At 42.5% G+C, this 20,872-nt stretch overlaps 1 protein-coding gene across 4 annotated transcripts in view; it reads right to left on the reverse strand.

Moving 5' to 3' along the window:
• The window catches only part of TGFBR2 (transforming growth factor beta receptor 2), a gene marked incomplete at its 3' end in the record, with an annotated part of 103,917 nt that overhangs the window by 12,192 nt on the left and 70,853 nt on the right, over window positions 1-20,872 (reverse strand). For all 4 annotated transcript variants that reach the window (XM_079713830.1, XM_079713829.1, XM_079713828.1 and 1 more), the window contains 2 exons: window positions 16,410-17,209; window positions 14,581-14,722 (listed from right to left, as the gene is read on the reverse strand). In XM_079713830.1, coding sequence (XP_079569956.1) covers window positions 14,581-14,722; window positions 16,410-17,209 — 942 coding nt within the window. The remainder of the gene's footprint in view (window positions 1-14,580; window positions 14,723-16,409; window positions 17,210-20,872) is intronic.

Consider the following 20,872-nt stretch of genomic DNA (forward strand, 5'->3'; position numbering starts at 1 on the left):
ATGTTAAATAGAAGTGACAACCGTGGGCATACTTGTCTTGTTCCTAATCTTAGACAAAAACCTTTCAGGTTTTCACCATTGAGTATAATGTTATTTAGCTGTGGCTTTATCATAATGGTCTTTAAGTTGAAGTGTGTTTTCTCTATACCATCTTGTTGAGTTTTTATCATGAATGGATGTTGAATTTTGTCAAATGCTTTTTCTACATCTATTGAGATGATCATATGACTATTCTTTCATTTGGTTAATGTACTATAAAACATTGATTGATTGGCAGATACTGAACATCCATAACCCCTGGAATAAATCCCACGTGGTCACAATGTATGAGACTTTTTACGTACTACTGAATTCAGTTTGCTGATATTTTGTTGAAGATCTATGTTCATCAGGGATAACAGCCTGTTAATTTTCTTTTTTTTTTATAATGCCTTTGTCTGGTTTTTGTGTCAGGGTAATGCTGACCTCTTAGAATTTGTAAATTGTAAATCTGACCTCGTAGTTTAGAAGTGTTGCCTCCACTTCAATTTTTTTGCAACAGTTTTTGAAATAAAGGCATTAAGTTTTCTTTATATGTTTGGTAGAATTCACCTGTGAAGCCATCCAGCCCTGGACTTTTGTTTGCTGGGAGTTTTTTAATTACAAATTCAATTTCACTTCTAGCGATTGGTCTCTTCAAATTTTGTTTCTTCTTGATTTAATCCTGGCAGGTTGTATGTTTCTAGAAATTTGTCCATTTATTCCATGTAGTCCAATTTGTTGGCATAACTGTTAGTAGTATTATCTTATGATTTTTTTGTATCTCTGTGATATCAATCAGTTGTTACTTCACCTTAATATCTTGTTTTTTTATTTGGGTCCTCTCTCTTTTCTTCTTGGTGAGCCTGGCTAAAGGTTTATCCATTTTGTTTCTCTTTTCAAAAAGCCAGTTCTTAGTTTCATTAATCTTTTCTATTGTTTTCCTGATCTCTATTTTGTTTCCTCTCTGATCTTTATTATTTCCTTCCTTCTGCTGACTTTGGGCTTTGTTTGTTCTTTTTCTAACTCTTTTAGGTAGAAAGTTAGGTTGAGATTTTTGTTTCTTGAAGTAGGCCTGTATCACTATAAACTTTCCTCTTAGAACTGCTTTTGCTATGTCCCACAGATTTTTGAAAAGTTGTGTTTTTATTTTCATTTGTATCAAGGTATTTTTATTACTATTTCTTTGAATTCTTTATATCAGGTAAATTATTTATCTGTGTTTCATTAGGTGTTTATCTTGTTTCTTCATTTGAAATAGAGTCCTCTGTCTTCTCACTTTGACTATTTCTGTTTGTCTCTCTTAAATTAAGTGAAAAAGTTATCTATCCTCATCTTGAAGGCATACCCTTGTGTGCATCCCTATGCAGTCTGCATGTGCCCTTTGTGGCTTTGGTGGGAGAGCTGGATCTGAAGTGAGCATGGACTGTGACTTTTCCTGGAGTGCTGCCTCTGCTCTGGGGCAGGGAGCAAGCAAATCTGTCTGTGTGCTCTTCAAGAGTGGGGTCTTGGTTTCTTACAGTCCTCTGGTAAGCCCCACTGGTTTTCCAACCAGCCAAGGGGGCTTATCTTCCAGTGCGAGACCCCAGGGCTGGGGTGCTTAATATGGGGCTCGAACCTCTTGCTTCCCAGGGAGGATCCTTGAGCTTGTGATACTCCCTCCTCTTCTAGGTCATGCAGTAGGGGTGTGGGTCTGGACAAGATCACTTGTCCTTGCCTCCTACCTGACTTTGTGTGGTTCTTTCTTTATAGTCTTTGTTGTAGAAAAGCTGATCTGCTAATCTTCAGGTCATTCTCAGAGAGATCTGCTCTATATGTAGTGGTAGTTTTGACATGTTCATGGGGGGAGGTTAGCTCAGGGTCTTCCTACTTTGCTATCTTGATCCCCCTTCATGTTCTAGGGTCGATATCTTTATAGAAGCTTCCTTGAATCTCCCCAGAGCCATTCTTTATTAGACATCTGGGGCAGAGTTCTATTTTAGGGTGTACAGCCACTGCTTATCTGTCTCACTCGACCAGACGGTGAGCATCTGCAGGCAGGTTCAGAGTCCCTTTCTCATGCTTGTATTCCTGGCACACACAGCAGGGCCTCCCATACAACAGGCTCTCAATAAATGCTTTGTTGAGCGAATGAATGAATTAATCTTAGATCCTGTCCAAAGTGGCCAACGCATAAACTCTGGGACAATACCCATGTCAGTGCATCACAGGACAATTTAGAAAATAAAATCACTCCAGTACCGAAACATGCCTGAGACAAAAGGGAAAAGTAGGCTGGATTCGCCATTTTCCTCCAAAATAAATAGGACCTTTGGCCTTTACTTCAAAATAACCCTGTTTAATGAGTGAAACTTTCAATAATTTGCCCTTCCAGGCTGAGAATTGAAGAAGCATTTAAGGCGAAATGACATTTTGAAAAGAGATGGCTTGTTCTTGTTTATTTGATTTTCCCCCTTTCCCAGAACCTTACTTGCATATTTATCTTTTTCCGCCTCACCCAACTAGAAGAGCTGGCAGGGTATTTTCTTTTTCCTTAGTTGGGATGAAGGCCTCCCCTCCTCCACCACTTTGAGACAAGCACAGACCATCCTTCTGTGTGTCTGCATTTGCCTTCAAGTGCCCATAACACTTAAGTCTGTACTGCTCTTGGGGTGAGATCTGAACTTGGATTTGCATAGTATTTATACACCTTATTTCTTTCTTCTAGTCCCTTATCTTTTACCGGACTGTAAACTCCTAAGGCCTAAGGCAGAGGCTGAGTTTTGTGTCTGCTGAAATTGTGCCTTATACACAGTAGGCTTTCAATAAATATGAGCTGGCTTGAATTCAAGCAAGAGCTAAGTTCCCAGTAGGGGTTTACTCTGACCTAAATCTTCTTTTCTATAAAATGAATGGGCTGAACTAGATGACCTCCATGTCCCCCTCCAGAGCTATCCTGTAATTCAATCTAATCAAATAATGATGCTCTCTTAGTGCCATGCCCTGAGGTATGTATAATATAATATAATATAATATAATATAATATAATGTAATGTAATATGATTTGCATATGACATAAACTGCTCCTTAGACAATGTATCAGTCCACTGACTCTCCATTTCCAACTCTTTAGGCTGCCATAGCAGATGTGGTTGGCAGCCTGCCTAGACCCCCTTTACCAAGCCAAGAACACCAGCCCCGAGGTGCTGCAAACGCTGAGTTGTAAGGGCTCACAATTTCTCCCTTCTATGGAGAATTACCCTTGGTTGATGGGAGCTTCCTGGCCTGGAGGGCAGTCTGTAGCCAATAACGAATTAATATAGGAGTTTGTTTTTTTTTTTTAATTGGTATAATTGCTTTACAATGTTGTGTTAGTTTCTACTGTACAGCAAAATGAATCAGCTATACATATACATATATCCCCTCTTTTTTGGATTTCCTTCCCATTTAGGTCACCACAGAGCACTGAGTAGAGTTCCCTGTGCTATACAGCAGGTTCTCATTAGTTATCTGTTTTATACATAGTAGTGTATGTATGTCAATCCCAATCTCCCAATTCATCCCCCCCACTTCCCCCCTGGTATCCATACATTTGTTCTCTACATCTGTGTCTCTATTTCTGCTTTGTAAATAAGATCGTATAGACCAATTTGTTCAGATTCCACATATATGCGTTAATATACGGTATTTGTTTTTCTCTGACTTACTTCACTCTGTATGACAGTCTCTAGGTCCATCCACGTCTCTACAAATGACCCAATTTTACTCATTTTTATGGCTGAGTAGTATTCCATTGTATATAGGTACCACATCTTCTTTATCTATTCCTCTGTTGATGGACATTTAGGTTGTTTCCATATCCTGACTATTGTAAATAGTGCTGCAATGAATATTGGGGTGCATGTGTCCTTTTCTCTGGGTATATGCCCGGTAGTGGGATTGCTGGGTCAACACGGAAGTTCTAACAGTCTGTCTTGCCTCTAGAGGAGATGACTACTGTGCAATTTGTGCTCCAGAGCTCCCCCTGGGATAAGGCTGATGGTGGTGGAGATGGAGAAAAATGAGACTGTTGCATTTTTCTTTTTGTGCCTTTGATCAAATAATGTGAAGAACTGCAGAGAAAGCAAGTCAAAAGATGAGTGGGGTTAGTTCAGAGAGTGCCATCTTTTAAAATAAATAACATCTTTTAAAAAATTTGGAAATGCCTCTAAGAAAAAAAAGCAAACAGCTTAGAGAGTAAGATCGAGTTTAGCACTTTTTAAAAAAAGTGCTAATGGTATGCATCATAAGTAGGGGTATTATTTGTTGTGTTTACCCCAGACCCATCATAAACCAGACATGAGGACTTGGAAAAGAGACATCAACTCTTTGTGCCTCAGTTTCTGTATCCACAAAACAAGAGAAAGCGCAAGTGCTGGCCATCATTAACAAAGTCCTCCCTCGGTACTCATGGGGCGTTGGTTCCAGGACCAGAGGCAGATACCAACATCTGCAGATGCACAAGCCCCATATTTGCCCCTCTGTATATGCGAGCTTTGCATCCACGATTCAAGCAACCGTGGACTGTAAACACGGTACAAGATCCGTGAGTGGCTGGATCCGCATATGCCAAACCACGGATGCTGGCCGAGGGCACGCTTACTACCCTAGGACGCTGGCCACAGCGCTCAGCACTCGCGCTGTGCACCCACGCTGGCTCAAGTCCAAGAGGGTCAGGCTGGCAACTGGGTCCACCCTCCCAACGTGCCCCAAGGGCAGCCCTCAATCAGCAGCAGATGGGGGTTGGAAGATAAACCAGGCTTCCTTGAGCCGGGGGTGTGATGCTGAGGTGCACGTGGGCTCTGTGCACTGCCAGGGTCCCCAGTGGGATCATGCTCTGGTTGTCCCCGTGGTGACCTGCCTGCTAGCACAGGGCTCATCAGCTCCCTCCCCTTCCTGACTCACTGCCTGTTCCTTCTCTCTGTGGCTTTTCCTGCCCTCTTTTTCCTGCAGAACGCTCAGCTTGGGCTCCTGTTCCAGGACCCGAGGCACCCAACCCAAGGCAGACGCCCCGCTCACCATGGCAGGACCACCTGCTGGGACCAGGCTCCCTCTCGGGCCTCAGCTGGCTGCCTCCCTACAGGCGCAACAGGGACCTTGGGGTTTCCTTGAGGGCCTCACACAGCCTCTGTTCTAAGAAACTTTTAGATCTCTCTGCTCTTCTTCCCACCCCCATCCCGTCCTCCCCTCAGTCCTTTCACTGAGGGCCACCGCCCCATCCCGGCCCCACAGCATCTCTTTGTCTGGCTGGAGGCTCTCAGGAGAAAAAGTCTGCGGTCTCCGGCTCTGGAGCTCAGAGGGGACCCAGGCAGCGGAGATGCTCACTCCCTGAAAGTCAGCATCTGGTCTGCAGCTGCTGTTTTGATCGTGGTTCCAACTTCATAGAGCCGTGAAGTTGTTGGCAGTTTTCCCCTGAGCACAACCCTGACTTTTATATCTGCCTTCCTTCCAAATTATCCTGCCTGGAAATGCAGGCAGATGAAGGCTGCAATCCCAGGCTCTCTTCACTCCTCTCCCACCCCTCTTTTTTTTCTTCCCTCCTTTCGATTCTTTTGCATGTTTTGTCTGCCTCACAGGCTGCAGCAAGCTGGGGTTGTGTTTCTCCTCTTGTGAAAATACTTGCTCAGCTGGCTGCTGTGTGTCAGCTGCTATTCAAAGGCCGACATGGCCAGGGATTTGGAAGTCAGCCAGCCTGGGGGCCCCGGTTGGCTGGGGTGACGTGAATATTGTGCCTGCTCTGCTCCCAGAGGGGGCCCTGAAGGACCCACCTTCCTCCGCTTCCCACACACCACACACGGTGCAAACACTTGCATGGACACCAGACAAGCTGAAAGCCAGGACAGAGACTTCTTTGTAGAAGAGAACAACTCTCCTGATTTGTCCTGGAGGGATGGTGAGTTCATGGCTTTCCTCCTTCTTTACAAAACAGTAACACACTGGCCACCTCCTTCCATTTGTTCCCTCCTCAAGCAACTCTGAAAAACCTATTTTCTTGGTTTCTCTTTTCTGTACTTTCAGATGACCCAAGTGCCTGAAATAACAACCCCTGTTATTAGCTATCCCCTAACTCTGTTTTGTTTTTCTTTCTGCAATCATCACACACACACCCAGCCCAGCCCTTAAGTTATGATTTTATATCTATTCATGCAGTACTTGTCTTTCTAGCATAGTAGTTCTTCATTAGACACCCAGTCCCTTGAGGACAGGGACTCTTTTTTTTTCCTACTGCTGCATCCTTAGCATTTTCTTTTAATTTTTATTTTAAATTGGACTACAGTTGATTTACAATTTGTGTTAGTTTCAGGCGTACAGCAAAGTGATTCAGTTATACATATACATATATCTATTCTTTTTCAGATTCTTTTCCTTTAGAGGTTATTTCAGAATACTAAGCAGAGTTCCCTGTGCTTAGTATTTTTTTTTTCCTTTGAGGTCATACTGTACATTTCTCAGGTATTATTATTATTTTTTAATTAATTAATTAATTTATTTTTGGCTGCATTGGGTCTTTGTTGCTGCACACGGGCTTTCTCTAGTTGCAGCGAGCAGGGGCTACACTTTGTTGTGGTGCGCAGCCTTCTCACTGCTGTGGCTTCTCTTGTTGTGGAGCATGGGCTCTAGGTGTGCGGGCTTCAGTAGTTGTGGCTCGCAGGCTCTAGAGCGCAGGCTCAGTAGTTGTGGCACACGGGCTAAGTTGCTCCACAGCATGTGGGATCTTCCGGACCAGGGCTCAAACCCGTGTCTCCTGCTTTGGCAGATTCTTAACCATTGAGCCAACAGCAGGTCCTTGTTGATGATCTATTTAAAATATAGTAGTGTGTATATGTCAATCCCAAACTCCCAATTTATCACTCCCTGCCGGCCAGCCTTGTTCCTTTGGTAACTATAAGTGTGTTTTCTAAGTCTGTTTCTGTTTTGTAAATAAGTTCATTTGTATCATTTTTTTTAGAATCCACATATAAGCAATATCATAGGATATTTGTCTTTCTCTGTCTTACTTCATTTACTATGATAAGCTCCAGGTCCACCCATGTTGCTGCAAATGGCATTATTTCATTCTTTTTAATGGCTGAGTAATATTCAATTGTATATATGTACCACATCTTCTTTATCCATTCATCTGTTGATGGACATTTAGGTTACTTCTGTGTCTTGATTATTATAAACAGCGCTACAATGAACATTGGGGTACACGTATCCTTTTGACCCATGGTTTTCCCTGGATATATGCCCAGGAGTGGGATTGCTGGATCATATGACAGCTCTATTTTTAGTTTTGTAAGGAACCTCCATACTGGTCTCCATAGTGGCTGCACCAATTTACATTCCCACCAGCACTGCAAGAGGGTTCCCTTTTCTCCACACCCTCTCCAACATTTATTGTTTGTAGACTTTTTGGTGATGGCCATTCTGACTGGTGTGAAGTGATATCTCATTGTAGTTTTGATCTGCACTTCTCTAATAATTAGTAATGCTGAATATCTTTTCATGTGCCTCTTCGCCATCTGTATGTCTTCTTTGGAGAAATGTCTATTTAGGATCTTTTGCCCATTTTTTTGATTGGGTTTTTTTTTTTTTTTTTTGGATATTGAGCTGCATGAGCTGCTTGTATATTTTGGAGATTAATCCCTGTCGATCGCATCGTTTGCAAATATTTTCTCCCATTCTGTGGGTTGTCTTTTCATTTTGTTTATGTTCTCTTCTGCTGTGCAAAAGCTTTTGAGTTTAATTAGGTCCTATTTGTTTATTTTTGTTTTTATTTCCATTACTCTAGGAGACGGATCAAAAAAGATATTGCTGCAATTTATGTCAGAGACTGTTCTCCCTATGTTTTCCTCTAAGAGTTTTATAGTGTACAGTCTTACATTTAGGTTTTTAATCCATTTTGAGTTTATTTTTGGTGTTAAAGAATGTTCTAATTTCATTCTTTTACATGTAGCATTCCAGTTTACCCAGCACCACTTATTGAAGAGACTGTCTTTTCTCCATTGTATAGTCTTGCCTCCTTTGTTGTACATTAATTGACCACAGGTGTGTGGTTTCATTTCTGGGCTTTCTATCCTGTTCCATTGACCTATATTTCTGGTTTTGTGCTAGTACCATACTGTTTTGATGACTGGAGCTTTATAGTATAGTCTGAAGTCAGGGAGCCTGATTCCTCTGGCTCTGTTTTTCTTTTTCAAGATTGCTTTGGCTATTCAGGGCCTTTTGTATCTCCATACAAATTTTAAGATCTTTTGTTCCAGTTCTGTGAAAAATGCCATTGGTAATTTGATAGGGACTGCATTGAATCTGTAGATTGCCTTGGGCAGTACAGTCATTTTGACAATATTGATTCTTCCAATCCAAGAACATGGTATATCTTTCCATCTGTATGTGTCATCTTTGAGTTATTTCATCACCATCTTAGTTTCTTGAATACAGGTCTTTTGCCTCCTTAGGTAAGTTTATTCCTAGGTATTTTATTATTTTTGATGCGATGGTAAATGGGATTGTTTCCTTAATTTCTCTTTCTGACCTTTTGTTGTTAGTGTATAGGAATGCAACAGATTTCTGTGTATTAATTTTGTATCCTGCAACTTTACCAAATACATTGATGAGCTCTAGTAGTCTTCTGGTAACATCTTTAGGATTTTCTATGTATAGTATCATGTTATTTGCAAACAGTGATAGTTTTCCTTCTTTTCTAATGTAGATTCTTTTTATTTCTTTTTCAGCTCTGATTGCCATGGCTAGAACTTCCAAAACTATGGTGAATAAAAGTGGTGAGTGGACATCCTTGTCTTGTTCCTGATCTTAACAGTGAAAAGCTGAAAGCATTTCCTCAGAGCATGATATTAGCTGTAGGTTTGTCATATACGGCCTTAACTATGTTGACGTATGTTTCCTCTATGCCCACCTTCTGGAGAGTTTTCATCATAAATTGGTGTTGAATTTTGTCCAAAGCTTTTCTACATCTATTGAGATGATCATATGGTTTTTATTCTTTAAATTATTATTGTGGTGTACCATACTGATTGATTTGCAGATATTGAAAAATTCTTGTATCCCTGAGATAAATCCCACTTGATTGTGGTGTATGAAAATTCTTTTTTAGGTAGATTGCCTATCTTCACTTTACTTAGTTGTTCTCCCGGGGTATCTTGTTCCTTCATCTGGGACATATTCATCTGCCATCTCTTTGTGTAACTTTCTGTGATTGTGGTTTCTGTTCCACAGGCTGCAGGGTTTTATTTCTTCTTGCTTCTGCTGTCTGCCCCTGGTGGATAAGGCTGGTTCAATGGGCTTGTGCCAGCTTCCTGGTGGGAGGGACTGGTACCTGCCCACTGGTGGCTGGAGCTGGGTCTTGTCCCTCTGGTGGGCAGGCTTTTGTCAAGGGGTGTGTTTAGCAGGAAGCTATGGGCTCAGGAAGATTTTAGACAGCTTTTCTGCTGATGGGTGGGGCTGTGTCCCCACCCTGTTGTTTGTTTGTCCTGAGGTGTCCCAGCATTGGAGCCTACAGGCTGTTGGGTGGGGCCAGGTCTTGGTGAGAAAATGGTGGCCTCCAGGAGGGCTCACGCCAATGAATACTCACCAGAACTACTGCCACCAGTGTCTCTGTCCCCGAAGTGAGCCAGAGCCACACCCTACCTGCACAGGAGACCCTCTAATAATAGCAGGTAGGTTTGGCCCAGGCTCTCATGAGGTCACTGCTTTTTCCCCTGGGTCCTGATGTGCACGAAACCTTGTGTGCACCCTCCAAGAGTGGAGTTTCTGTTTTCCCCATTCCTGTGGAATTCCTGCAATCAAACCCCACTGGCCTTCAGAGCAGATGCTCTGGGGGCTCCTGATGCCAGACCCCCAGGCTGGGGAGCCTGATGTGGTGCTCAGAACTTTCACTCGTGTGGGAGAACTTCTGCCATATAATTATTTTCTAGTTTGTGTGTTGCCCACCCGATGGGTATGGGATTTGATTTTATCACGATTGCATCCCTCCTACCGTCTTGTTGTGGCTTCTTTGTCTTTGGATGTAGTATATCTTTTTTGGTAGCCTCCAGCATTTTTTTATCGATGTTTGTTCAGCAGTTAGTTGTGATTTTGGTGTTTTTGTGAGGGGGGTGAGCTCACATCCTTCTACTCTGCCATCTCCTGAGAGTCTCTGTACCCTCAGCACTTTGAGTAATGCCTTCCATGCAGTAGGTACTCAATAAATATTGGTTTAGTGAATGAAAGAATGAATAGATATATCTTCAGAGAAATAAGGATAAGGAAGTTATCTCAGACTTCAAGGCACTGAGGCTGTAACACACTACAGCACTTAATAGCCTTGGGATTCTTTTAACAGAGACTTACCCAGAGGTGAGAGGAAAGTCAACCACTGGAAATGTTCAGAAGTGAGGCCATCACTGAATGTTCCCCAAGTGTGTGACTGTCTTGCCAGAAGCTTCCAGAAAGGCTTCGAGTCAAAGGCCACAATACACAGAGTAGCACTGACTACCCCCTTCTGTAAAAATAATAATGGTAGTCCTAGCTGCCATGGGCTATACATGCTCTCCATTGGTCAGGCCAACACTGTACTAGGAAGGTTAGGGCCTGTGGGCCAGAGCCAGACAACAGGGCTCTGATGCTTGTCTCCACAACCTTCCCACCTCCTAAGACCTCAGTTTTCCCATATGTAAAATGGAGCTAGTAACAGCACACCCTTCAAAAAGTCCTTGGTAGATGGAATGAGTTGTTCCATGAAGCAATTGCTTATGTAACAGCAGTTATCGTTTCTCGGTGGCCTTCTTCATCTGGACCAAACCTACTTCTACCAGAAAGTCTTTCCCTTTTGACGACTCTCTTCATTTATGACAACCCATTTCTTGAGCTCCTAGGTGGAATCTTGTGGTAAGGGAGCTGGACCAGCTGGCTTCCAAAGAGTGCTATTACCACCTCTGCATTTTCTCATCTGAGGAGAGTGCGGCTTCTCCAGCGTTGTGTTGTCTCTTGTTTGTGTTTCCTCTGTACTTCTTGCACAGAGAGGATACTTTGGAGCCTCATTGTTCCTTTGAGAGCTGACCTAACCCTCCTTGCCTGACCCTACTGTTGAACTCCCTTTAGCCAATCTGGGCACTCAGTCTCTTGTCCCCTGCCTCGCCTGTAAAAAAGTCTCCTTCAGTGTTCCAGGCCCAGTAAATAGTACGAGACAAAGCCTAGCACTAAGACCTGTGATAAACACAGAGAGAAGCAGGCGAGGCCTGCGGGGCATCCATGCCAAGAGTTTGGGCTCAGCCCTGAGAATAGAACAGAGTCACTCGAGTCAGGAAAGCTGAGATTTCACCTTCTCCTCCTGCAAGACCGTCCTTTGATGCCTAGTCTCCTGCTTCATTCAGTTAGATGTCCTGCTACTCAGAATAAATGGGAGAGAATATCAGTGGATCTATATTGTGAAATAAAATATCAATCTATAACTCATCACACTGAGGTAAGCATTTTCCACATTTCCTTTTCTGAAATGAGACTGTCCGTGAAAAATAGTAATTACATATGCTGTATTTTCAAGTCACAGAAAGAAGTTTAAGCTTCAGAAAAGCCCTTTTATATCCTGCCCTCTCTCTGTATAAATTAAAGTGTAATATGAACTAGAGGAATATTGTCTATTTTATGTGTAAGGTAAGAAATGTGTCTGAATGTGCAAAGCTTTTAAAAGTAAAGGAGAAAAAAAAAAGTCTGTTTCATCAGTAGACAGCAAGCTTCTTCATGGAAATACTTGTCCTTCCATCTGTGTTTGTACAACAGGTTAGAGGGAACACACCCTAACTTCCCTTAGGAGGTACTAACTTCAAGGTACCCTCTAAGTGGCTCTTTAAATATAAAAGTCTCTGTAATTAAGACTAGGCTGAAAATCTGCCTTCGTGGTTTTTGAAGCACAGACACAAAAAAACAGAAAACAAAACAGAAAAAAACAGTACTTTTAAAAGAAGGCAAAAGAAAGGGTTTAATACATGAGTTCATGCACTTAATCAAGTGAAGGGCTGTCTGCTGGACAAAAGTGAGGATAGACAAAGAACTTTGATTTTTGCAGCCTGAGCGGAGATGGGAGGAACAGTACTGTGGGCTTAAGATCAAACAAAATGAAAACCGGGATGGCCTCTTTCCGGTTCCCTAAAGCTGTCTGTTCTTATCCTAAAGGTTATGAAAGGTTTTTTGAGGCTTGCTGAACAAATGGGACCCTGTTCCTTCCTTGGGAAAACTTATTTATACTGTATCCGTTTTTAGACCTTGTAAAAGCTGGTGAACTCGGTTCTTCCCCGTTAGCCTGAATTCTTCCACACTCAGCAAATATCCACAGGAAAGGGCGTCAGGCATTGATAACCATGGAAGCAGGGAGCTCACATCGGGCCTTAAGAAGCTGGCGGCACTGCCAGAGGGGAAGACAGGGACACAGTCTCCAGCTCACGTTTATAGAATGACGGGGCTTGAAAGGATAAGAGAGATACCGAAAATGAGGTAAATTTATTCTGAGACGATGACAACAGCATCATCATCTCTTCTGACACAACTCACACTGGTCTGGTCTAAGGATTCATTTTCGAGCTGTCAAAGCTTTCAAGCACAAATTGATTCTCAGTGGCTGAAACTTGATTAAACAAATTTCACTGTGCAAGAAAAAACTGTTACTTTTGGAAGTGCTATGGGGGAAGACATCTCAGGCAGGAAACCAGAAAATAACAGGGTCAGCCAGACAAGAAGTGCCATCACCATGCAAGGACCCAGGGAAACAGGTGATGGGACAGCAAGGCTCCCAGCAGGACCCATCCTAGAGAGTCAGCTAAGAAAGTTCTCAAAAGGAGGAATTATCAGAGCAGGAAATGGTGCCAACCAGATCCACCTGGAGCAAAATGCTAGGTAGTTTGGCCCAGTGACCAAAGCTGTTAAATCTAAGCGACAAAATAAATATTGGTAATATTAAATACCCATAGAATAAGATATATATCCACAACTTCACACTCATATAAATACATAGTAAAATGAATAAATAAAAGGGGCTGGTGAGAGAAAGGATATTTTGTAAGCAGAACATCTATGAATAAATGTAGAAGGGATAAGAAAAATAAAAAAATCACCATTAGGCAAATATTACAGTAATAATTGTAGCTGGCAAGAACTACTGATGGACCCTAGAATTAGCAGGTAAAATAATGGTAAAAAAACAGGTCTAGTCTCCTTACTAAACAAGTGTTTAGTAGAAACAGGTCAAAGTGCCTTCCCACAAGATTTGTATTAATTACAAATGGAAAAGGTAGTCTTTACAGGGAGAAATGTGGAGACACCTTCACCACATGATGAGATTGGACAGCACACTGGCATCTCCACCCGCACGTGACACCCTGAGTAGGGCTCAACATCATTTCTGTGGTGTTCTTGCCTAAAAATGCACAACCTCAATCTAATCATGAGAAAACATCAGAGAAACCCAAAGTGACAGACAGTCTATAAAATACCTGGTCTGAATTCTTCCCAAGTGTCAAGGTCACGAAAGAAACACAGATTGAGCAACCATCACACATCAAAGGAGACTGAGGTGGCCTGGACACTAAGGTAACATGGAATCCTGGAGTGGATCCTGTTCCCCATTACTAGGGGCTTGGAAATACAAGTTAGTCCTATAGATTAATTAAAGACATGGTACCAATGTCAATGTCCAATCTTCCGCAGCTGTGCTTGGTTTAGGTAAGGTGTTAGCACAAGGGGAAGCTGGGTGAAGAGCGTATGGGAACTCCCTGTGCTACTCACGCAGTGATTCTGTGTGTCTAACATTATTACAAAACAAAGGGTTAAAATTGTTAGCTTGGCTTGACTTAGCATCTAGCCAGGACCAGGTTGGGATACATCAGTTTTCTAAGGTGAGACCTAAGACCCTGACGGAAACCACTGAGAGAAGGGTCAGAAAAGGATAAAGTGATGTGGACATTAGCCAGTCCCATCTCCAAGAAGATCAGGGGACAGTGCTCTCTAAAACGATGACATCCCCCCGTACCCCTGAAGAATACTGCATTCCTCAATAACCTCTCTCCATTAGATTTTTCAAAATCTAAACAAATATGTCAAACCATTTTGCTTGTTTTGTTCAACAAAGGAAAGTTATGTCCATAAAAGTAAATTTTGAGTCAAATCCAGTTCCTGTACCATATAATTCTGAAAAACCTTAAAATACAAAAAGAAACAAAAGTCAGATACTTTTCTGAATCATGGTACCCATTTGATAAGCAGAAATAATTCTTATAAATATTACTAGTGTTCATCTCTTGCCAGATATGTAAATATCTGTGGCGTGATGGGTCAAGAGAAAAGTAATTATAAACTTCAGGAAAGGAGATAAAATGCTTTATGCTCCAAACCTGGCTTTCAGCTATAAAGCCTAGGCTTTTTAGCACCATTCCGGATCGTTCTGGAATAGCTGTGTCCTACCAGCTCTCAATGAGCACTCTGTATCCCTGGAACCACGTGGAAGCAAAGAGCACGACATAGTGCTCGAAGGCACGTGAGGCACCACTGCACCACGACGGTGTCCATGCCTACCTCCCACTGCGCTGCAGCGAGACGTCATCTCCCAGAGCACCAGGGCCATGGAGTAGACATCTGTCTGCTTGAAGGACTCGACATTCTCCAGATTCATCCTGGACTCTAGGACCTCTGGAGCCATGTATCTCGCTGTTCCCACCTAAAGCAAAAACAGACATTGAGGCCCATCACTGAATTCCAGCTGCATACCTATTTTCAAAATATAGCCGATGTTTGTCACCTACACGGGTAGTGGACCTTTAAAAAGCACAATGCTTTTTAAAGTAACAAGACCTGCACAGAAAGGTACAGCTTATGTAATGATTTTTTTTAAAATAGGTGTTCTCTCCCTGAAAATCCTTTAATGAATATAACAACAAAAAAAAAAGCCACAATAAAGAAATGCCAAAACCCAGAGCTGCTTTGTTTAGCCCCGTGACATATGTCATCATATCATGTATACAATAACATCCTTGAACCTGAGTGACCACATCAGTGATATTTTTGATGTTGATTTTTGTTTTTGCAAATTAAATATTTTTTCACCCTTGTAACTCCAAGATTTGTGGTGAAATAATAATTGCCATTAATTTTTTGTCGCTTGAGAATTGTCTTAATCTTCTTTGTTTACCCCATGGCACATTCTAGTGTGCCGAGAATGTCGTATAATTACATAAAATCTCTGCTAAATTGAATTGTATGAAAGTATTACCATTAAGAGCCCAAACCTAGTCATTTTATAATTTTGATGGGCATGCTATGTAGTTTTATTTGAACGATGACTGGTAGTATGAAAACACTGCGATACATAGGAACACAGAAGAAATGCTTCTGGGGAAAAAAAATCACTTGAATGTTTGATAATGCAGCTTGTATAGACTGACTAAATGACAATGAAATCCTACCTTCCCAAGGATCCAGGGAATGTCAAGTGAGTTGATAATATCACCCCAAATAACGCTTCTTACTGGCATGCATTAGAAGAAATTTTTCTTTTTAATAGGTCATTGCATGACTTGTTACCCTGGCACAGTAATCTGTCCATGTTTCAACATGTTTATCTCTACACTTGGATGTGTGGCCATGGACCCGGAGAGCTGCCTGTGCAGTGACTAGATGCTTCAAAAGCACTCCCCTCAGCCTGGTTAGAGGAAACAACGGTGCTCTCAACACTTCACTCTAATCCACAGCCAAGCTTCTGGCATGTGAAACATAGAGAATGACGGTAATGTTAGTATCTAATAGCTCCTTAACCAAAAAGGTTTCAATTTTAATCTGTGAGATGCTTCAGAAGAGGAACTCTTCCTTCACCCAGTCCGTCACTCACTCTACAAATACTTATTGGTCACTTTCCCTGTTCAAGGCCTTGTGATGGATGTGACCAAATAGATGTGGATTTGGACTTCAAGGAGACTGCCTTCTAAAATGGTAAAAAAAAAAAAAAAAAAAAAAAAAAAACCAAAAAAACCAAAACCAAAAAAAACCAATATAAGGACCAAGAGTACAGAGTAGCAAGGGCTGAGTACAACCCTAAGATAAAGATAAGAGATACAGGAAAAAGATAGAGATACAGTACTAGCAGTGTTCGAAGCAAAGGAAAATAATGTCCAAATGGAAGAGAAATGAGGACTGACTCAAGGAGAAATGCCTGGTCTAAGCTGGTAAGGATCTACAGAACCAGGGAGAGAAATGCTGCTAGTTGGCAGAGGTACCCTGGCATGAGAGCGGGGTGCACTCAGGATTAACTGGATTCCCTGGACCAGTGTCAGAGTGCAGGCCTGATGGAGATGAGAGGGAGGAGTGCCAGTAGCAAGGGGAGGGGCCCAAGGGGGCCGGGGCTGCCCTACCTGCCCACTGTTGGCCAGGTCATCCACAGACAGAGTGGGGTCCAGCCGCAGGGAGAGGCCGAAGTCACAGAGGCAGCAGGTGAGGTCTCCCTTGACCAGGATGTTGGAGCTCTTGAGGTCCCTGTGCACGATGGGCATCTTGGGTCGGCCGCACAGCGTGTGGTCGCTGTGCAGGTGCGCGATGCCACGGGCCAGCGAGCCGCCCAGCCTGCGCAGGTCCTCCCAGCTGATGACGTGGCGCGTCAGGTACTCCTGCAGGTTGCCCTTGGCGTGGAAGGCGGTGATCAGCCAGTACTGCTTGCCCAGCTCCGTCTTGCGCTCCTCAGCTGTCAGGAACTGCAGGATGTTCTCGTGCTTGAGGTTGATGTCCGAGAAGATGTCCTTCTCCGTCTTCCAGGAGGCATATTCTTCATAGGGGAAGATCTTGACGGCCACGGTCTCAAACTGCTCAGACGTGTTCTGCCTCAACTTGGCCTTGTAGACCTCGGCGAAGCGCCCTTTGCCCACCAGGGTGTCCAGCTCAATGGGCAGCAACTCCGTGTTGTGATTGATGTTGTTGGCGCAGGTGGAGCTGATGTCAGAGCGGTCATCCTCCAGGATGATGGCCAGGTGCTCACTGAACTCCATCAGCTTGCGCGGCTTGCCCGAGTCCCAGGCCGGGCTCAGCTTCTGCTGCCGGTGGACGCGGTAGCAGTAGAAGGTGACGATGACGGCAATGGCGATGCCCAGCGGCGGCAGGAGGCTGACACCTGTCACTTGGAAGATGACCAACAGCAAGTCGGGGTTGTTGGTGGCGTATTCTGAGGTGGAAACAAAGGAGAGAAGGAGCTGGGTCAGCAGGTGTGCACTGGAAGGAAGTGGTCCACACCCCAAGCATCGTAGGTTTTACCTTCAGCATAGTTTTTGTGGACAGCATATGGTGAGTTTTTATTACAGGCATGGATGCTAGTGTGCACTTGTCCAGTCTTGCCTGCCTCTGGCCATCTAGTCAGTATCTCCTACTCTTCCCTCAGAATTCATCTCAGAAATCAAAACTCAACATCAACCAATCAGAGAATTGTGTACGAGCTAATCACATACCCTGGGATGCCCCTCCCACGCCTGGTCTTTAAAAATGGTTTGCTGGCACTATTCACAATAACCAAGACATAAAAACAACCTAAATGTCCATGGACAGAGGAATGGATAAAGAAGATGTAGTACATATATACAATAGAATATTACTCAGCCATAAAAAAGAATGAAATAATGCCATTTGCAGCAACATGGATGGACCTAGACATGATCATACTAAATGAAGTAAATCAGAAAGATAAAGACAAAAACCATATGATATCATTTACATGTGGAATCTAAAATATGGCACAAATGAACTTATCTATAAAACAGAAACAGACTCACAGACACAGAGAACAGGCTTGTGGTTGCCAAGGGGTAGGGGAGGTGGGAGAGGGATGGATTGGGAGTTTGGGGTTGGCAGATGCAAACCATTACATATAAAATAGATAAACAACAAGTTCCTACTGTATAGCACAGGGAACTACATTCAATCTCCTGGGATAAACCATAATGGAAAAGAATATTAAAAAAAGGATGTAGCTATATGTATAACTGAATCACTTTGCTGGACAGCAGAAATTAGCACAACATTGTAAATCAACTATACTTCAATTTAAAAAATGCTTTGCTGAAACCCTTCGGGAGATTTGGGGGTTTGGGGGTGGGGTGGGCATGAGCTACCTGTTCTCCTTGCATGGCCCTGCAATAAATCTTTCTCTGCTAAAAAAAAGAAAAAAAAAAAAAACCCACAAAACTCAGCTTAAACGTCACTCCCTAAAGGAAATTTAGGAAAACATTCTATTTTATATATTCTCATAGCATGCCACATTTTTCCTGTGCAACAAGTGAGCACAATTTGAGTTAAATAACTATGACTACATTTATTGGTTTCATATCTGCCTTTCCCTACTTTCCCCACCCCAGCAGACTGAGAGCTCTATGCTGCCAGGGACCATGCCTTTCTTCTCCATGACTGTAACCAGCACTTAGCACAGATGAGGGCCTTAATTAGTGTTGAATAAATGGATGAAGCATTTACTGAGTGTTCACTAAGCTCCAAGCACTGCAGGAGGTTTTGGGAATACAGAAAATGACAACTCCTGCCTCCAGAGTGCTCATGTATATGCTATCTCGTGAAAACAGAGAGACAGCCACAGTCCTGCCGCAGTCTGTGCTCTTTTGTAAACTCTAACTTGTCCTGTTCTGCTCAACACCCAGGCTACCATGAAACATCAGCTCTGGGCCTACTGGTCTGTGGCAAGGGTCTCTTTGGAAGTCAGTTACCTTATATCCCCCTAATGTTTCTCTTTTCAGTGTCACGTAATTTATAGCTTCATAGAACAGGGATATTTAGTAGCAATAATGGAAACATTAGTGAGAGAAGTTATAGAAGGGAAGTGCAGGCCAGTTTCCTGACTGGGACCACTGAGGCAGGCTCTGTGGGGGATGGAGAAGAGCTCTTTTCACCAGCTAAGTAACTACAATGTCTTGTTTCTCAAACTTTGATTCATGAGCTGGCCTTGGTTGGCTCTGGTTAAGTAGTTTTCTTCTTGGGAAGAAGAACGTGGATGGAGATGCTCAGTGGGCAAGAGTCAGGGAAACACAGTTCTAGTTCAGGGAGAGCTTTGTGCTAGCCTGTCTCCACTGGAAACGGATGCCAGAATTCTATTACTTTATCAGTCATTCATTTTCTCTCAAAGGTGCCCACTAAGGAGCAGTCCTCATGCTCAGAAGCTAGATTCATTCATTAAACACAGCACTACTGAGGTCCTACTAGGGGATGGGACAGCCCTCAAAGTGGGGATGACCCAGCAGAGAAATTAGGATGTGTCTACACCTGCCTGGCAACATCCAGCAGTCTGGGATGGAAGCTAATGCATGCCCCCATCTGTGTTGGAGTGTGGGAAAGACAGAGAGACAGGGATGGCACAGTGGTAAGGACTGTCAGCTGGCCAGTGAAGGATGGGAAGCAGTCAATGATGGAAGAAGGAATGTTATGTGAAGAAGTAAGAATACAGGATCTACCTGAGGAAGAGCAGGAGTCCCAAACTGACAACTGTGCACAAAGGAATAGAGAGGAAAGTTTGGGTAGGTGGTTTGGGACCAGACATCATGTCCAAGGATGGATTCATAATTATATAATTGGCAGTATTCACCTACTGGCGGTGTATTTTAAAAAGTGATGAGACTACAGTCCAGGTGGAACAGAGATAATCTCTCAAAGGGAACCCATTACCTAAATGGTATTTGATGCCTTCACTTAATGAAGCACAGACAGAAATGAAACTAAGACGATGTCAAGTGGCACTATGATTAACTACCTATTCTTAAGGGAAGTTCTAAGTGGAAATGCCAACTTCCACTGACTATTCTAGATGAAAGCCTTAGGTCTTACATCTATTTATGCCACTAAAAACATGAAAAGTACCCACAAACATCAGAATTTCAGCAACCAAAAGGAAAAAAAAAATCACTATTTTGGAGGAAGATACATGAATGTATTAAAAAGAATAGACAAATTCAACAAGGTAGCAGGATACAAGATTAACATACAGAAATTGGTTGCATTTCTTTACACTAACAATGAAATATCAGAAGGTGAATGTAAATAAACAATTCCTTTTAAAAGCACATCAAAAAAATAAATAAATAACAACTTAGCAATAAACTTCACCACGGAGGTGAAAGACTTAATATGCTGAGAACTATAAAACATTAATAAAAGAAATTAAAGATGATTCAAAGAAATGGAAGATATCCCATGCTCTTGGATTGGAAGAATTAATACTATTAAAATGGCAATACTACCCAAAGCAATCTACAGATTTAATGTGACCCCCATCAAATTACCCCTGACATTTTCAAAGAACTAGAACAAAAAATCCTAAAATTTATATGGAACCATAAAAGACCCAGCCAAAGCAAACCTGAGGAAAACAAAGCAGGAGGCATAACCTTCCCAGATTTCTACAAAGCTACAGCAATCAAAACAGCATGGTATTGGCACAAAAAGAGACATACAGATCAATGGAACAGAATACAGTGCCCAGAAAAAAACTCACACGCCTACAGTCAATTAATCTTCAACAAAGGAGGCAAGAATATAAAATGGGAAAAAGATAGTCTCTTCAGCAAGTGGTGCTGAGAATGTTAGACAGCTGCATGTAAATCAATGAAGTTAGAACACACCCTCACACCATACACAGAAATAAACTCAAAATGGCTTAAAGAGTGAAACATAAGACATGACACCATAAAACTCCTAGAAGAGATCATAGGCAAAAAATTCTTTGACATAAATTGTACCAATGTTTTCTTACGTCAGTCTCTCCCAAGGCAATAGAAATAAAAACAAAAATAAACAAATGGGACCTAATCAAACTTACAAGCTTTTGTACAGCAAA

The sequence above is a fragment of the Hyperoodon ampullatus genome, assembly GCF_949752795.1.
Source record: "Hyperoodon ampullatus genome assembly, chromosome: 10".
Classification (NCBI taxonomy): Eukaryota; Metazoa; Chordata; class Mammalia; order Artiodactyla; family Ziphiidae; genus Hyperoodon; species Hyperoodon ampullatus.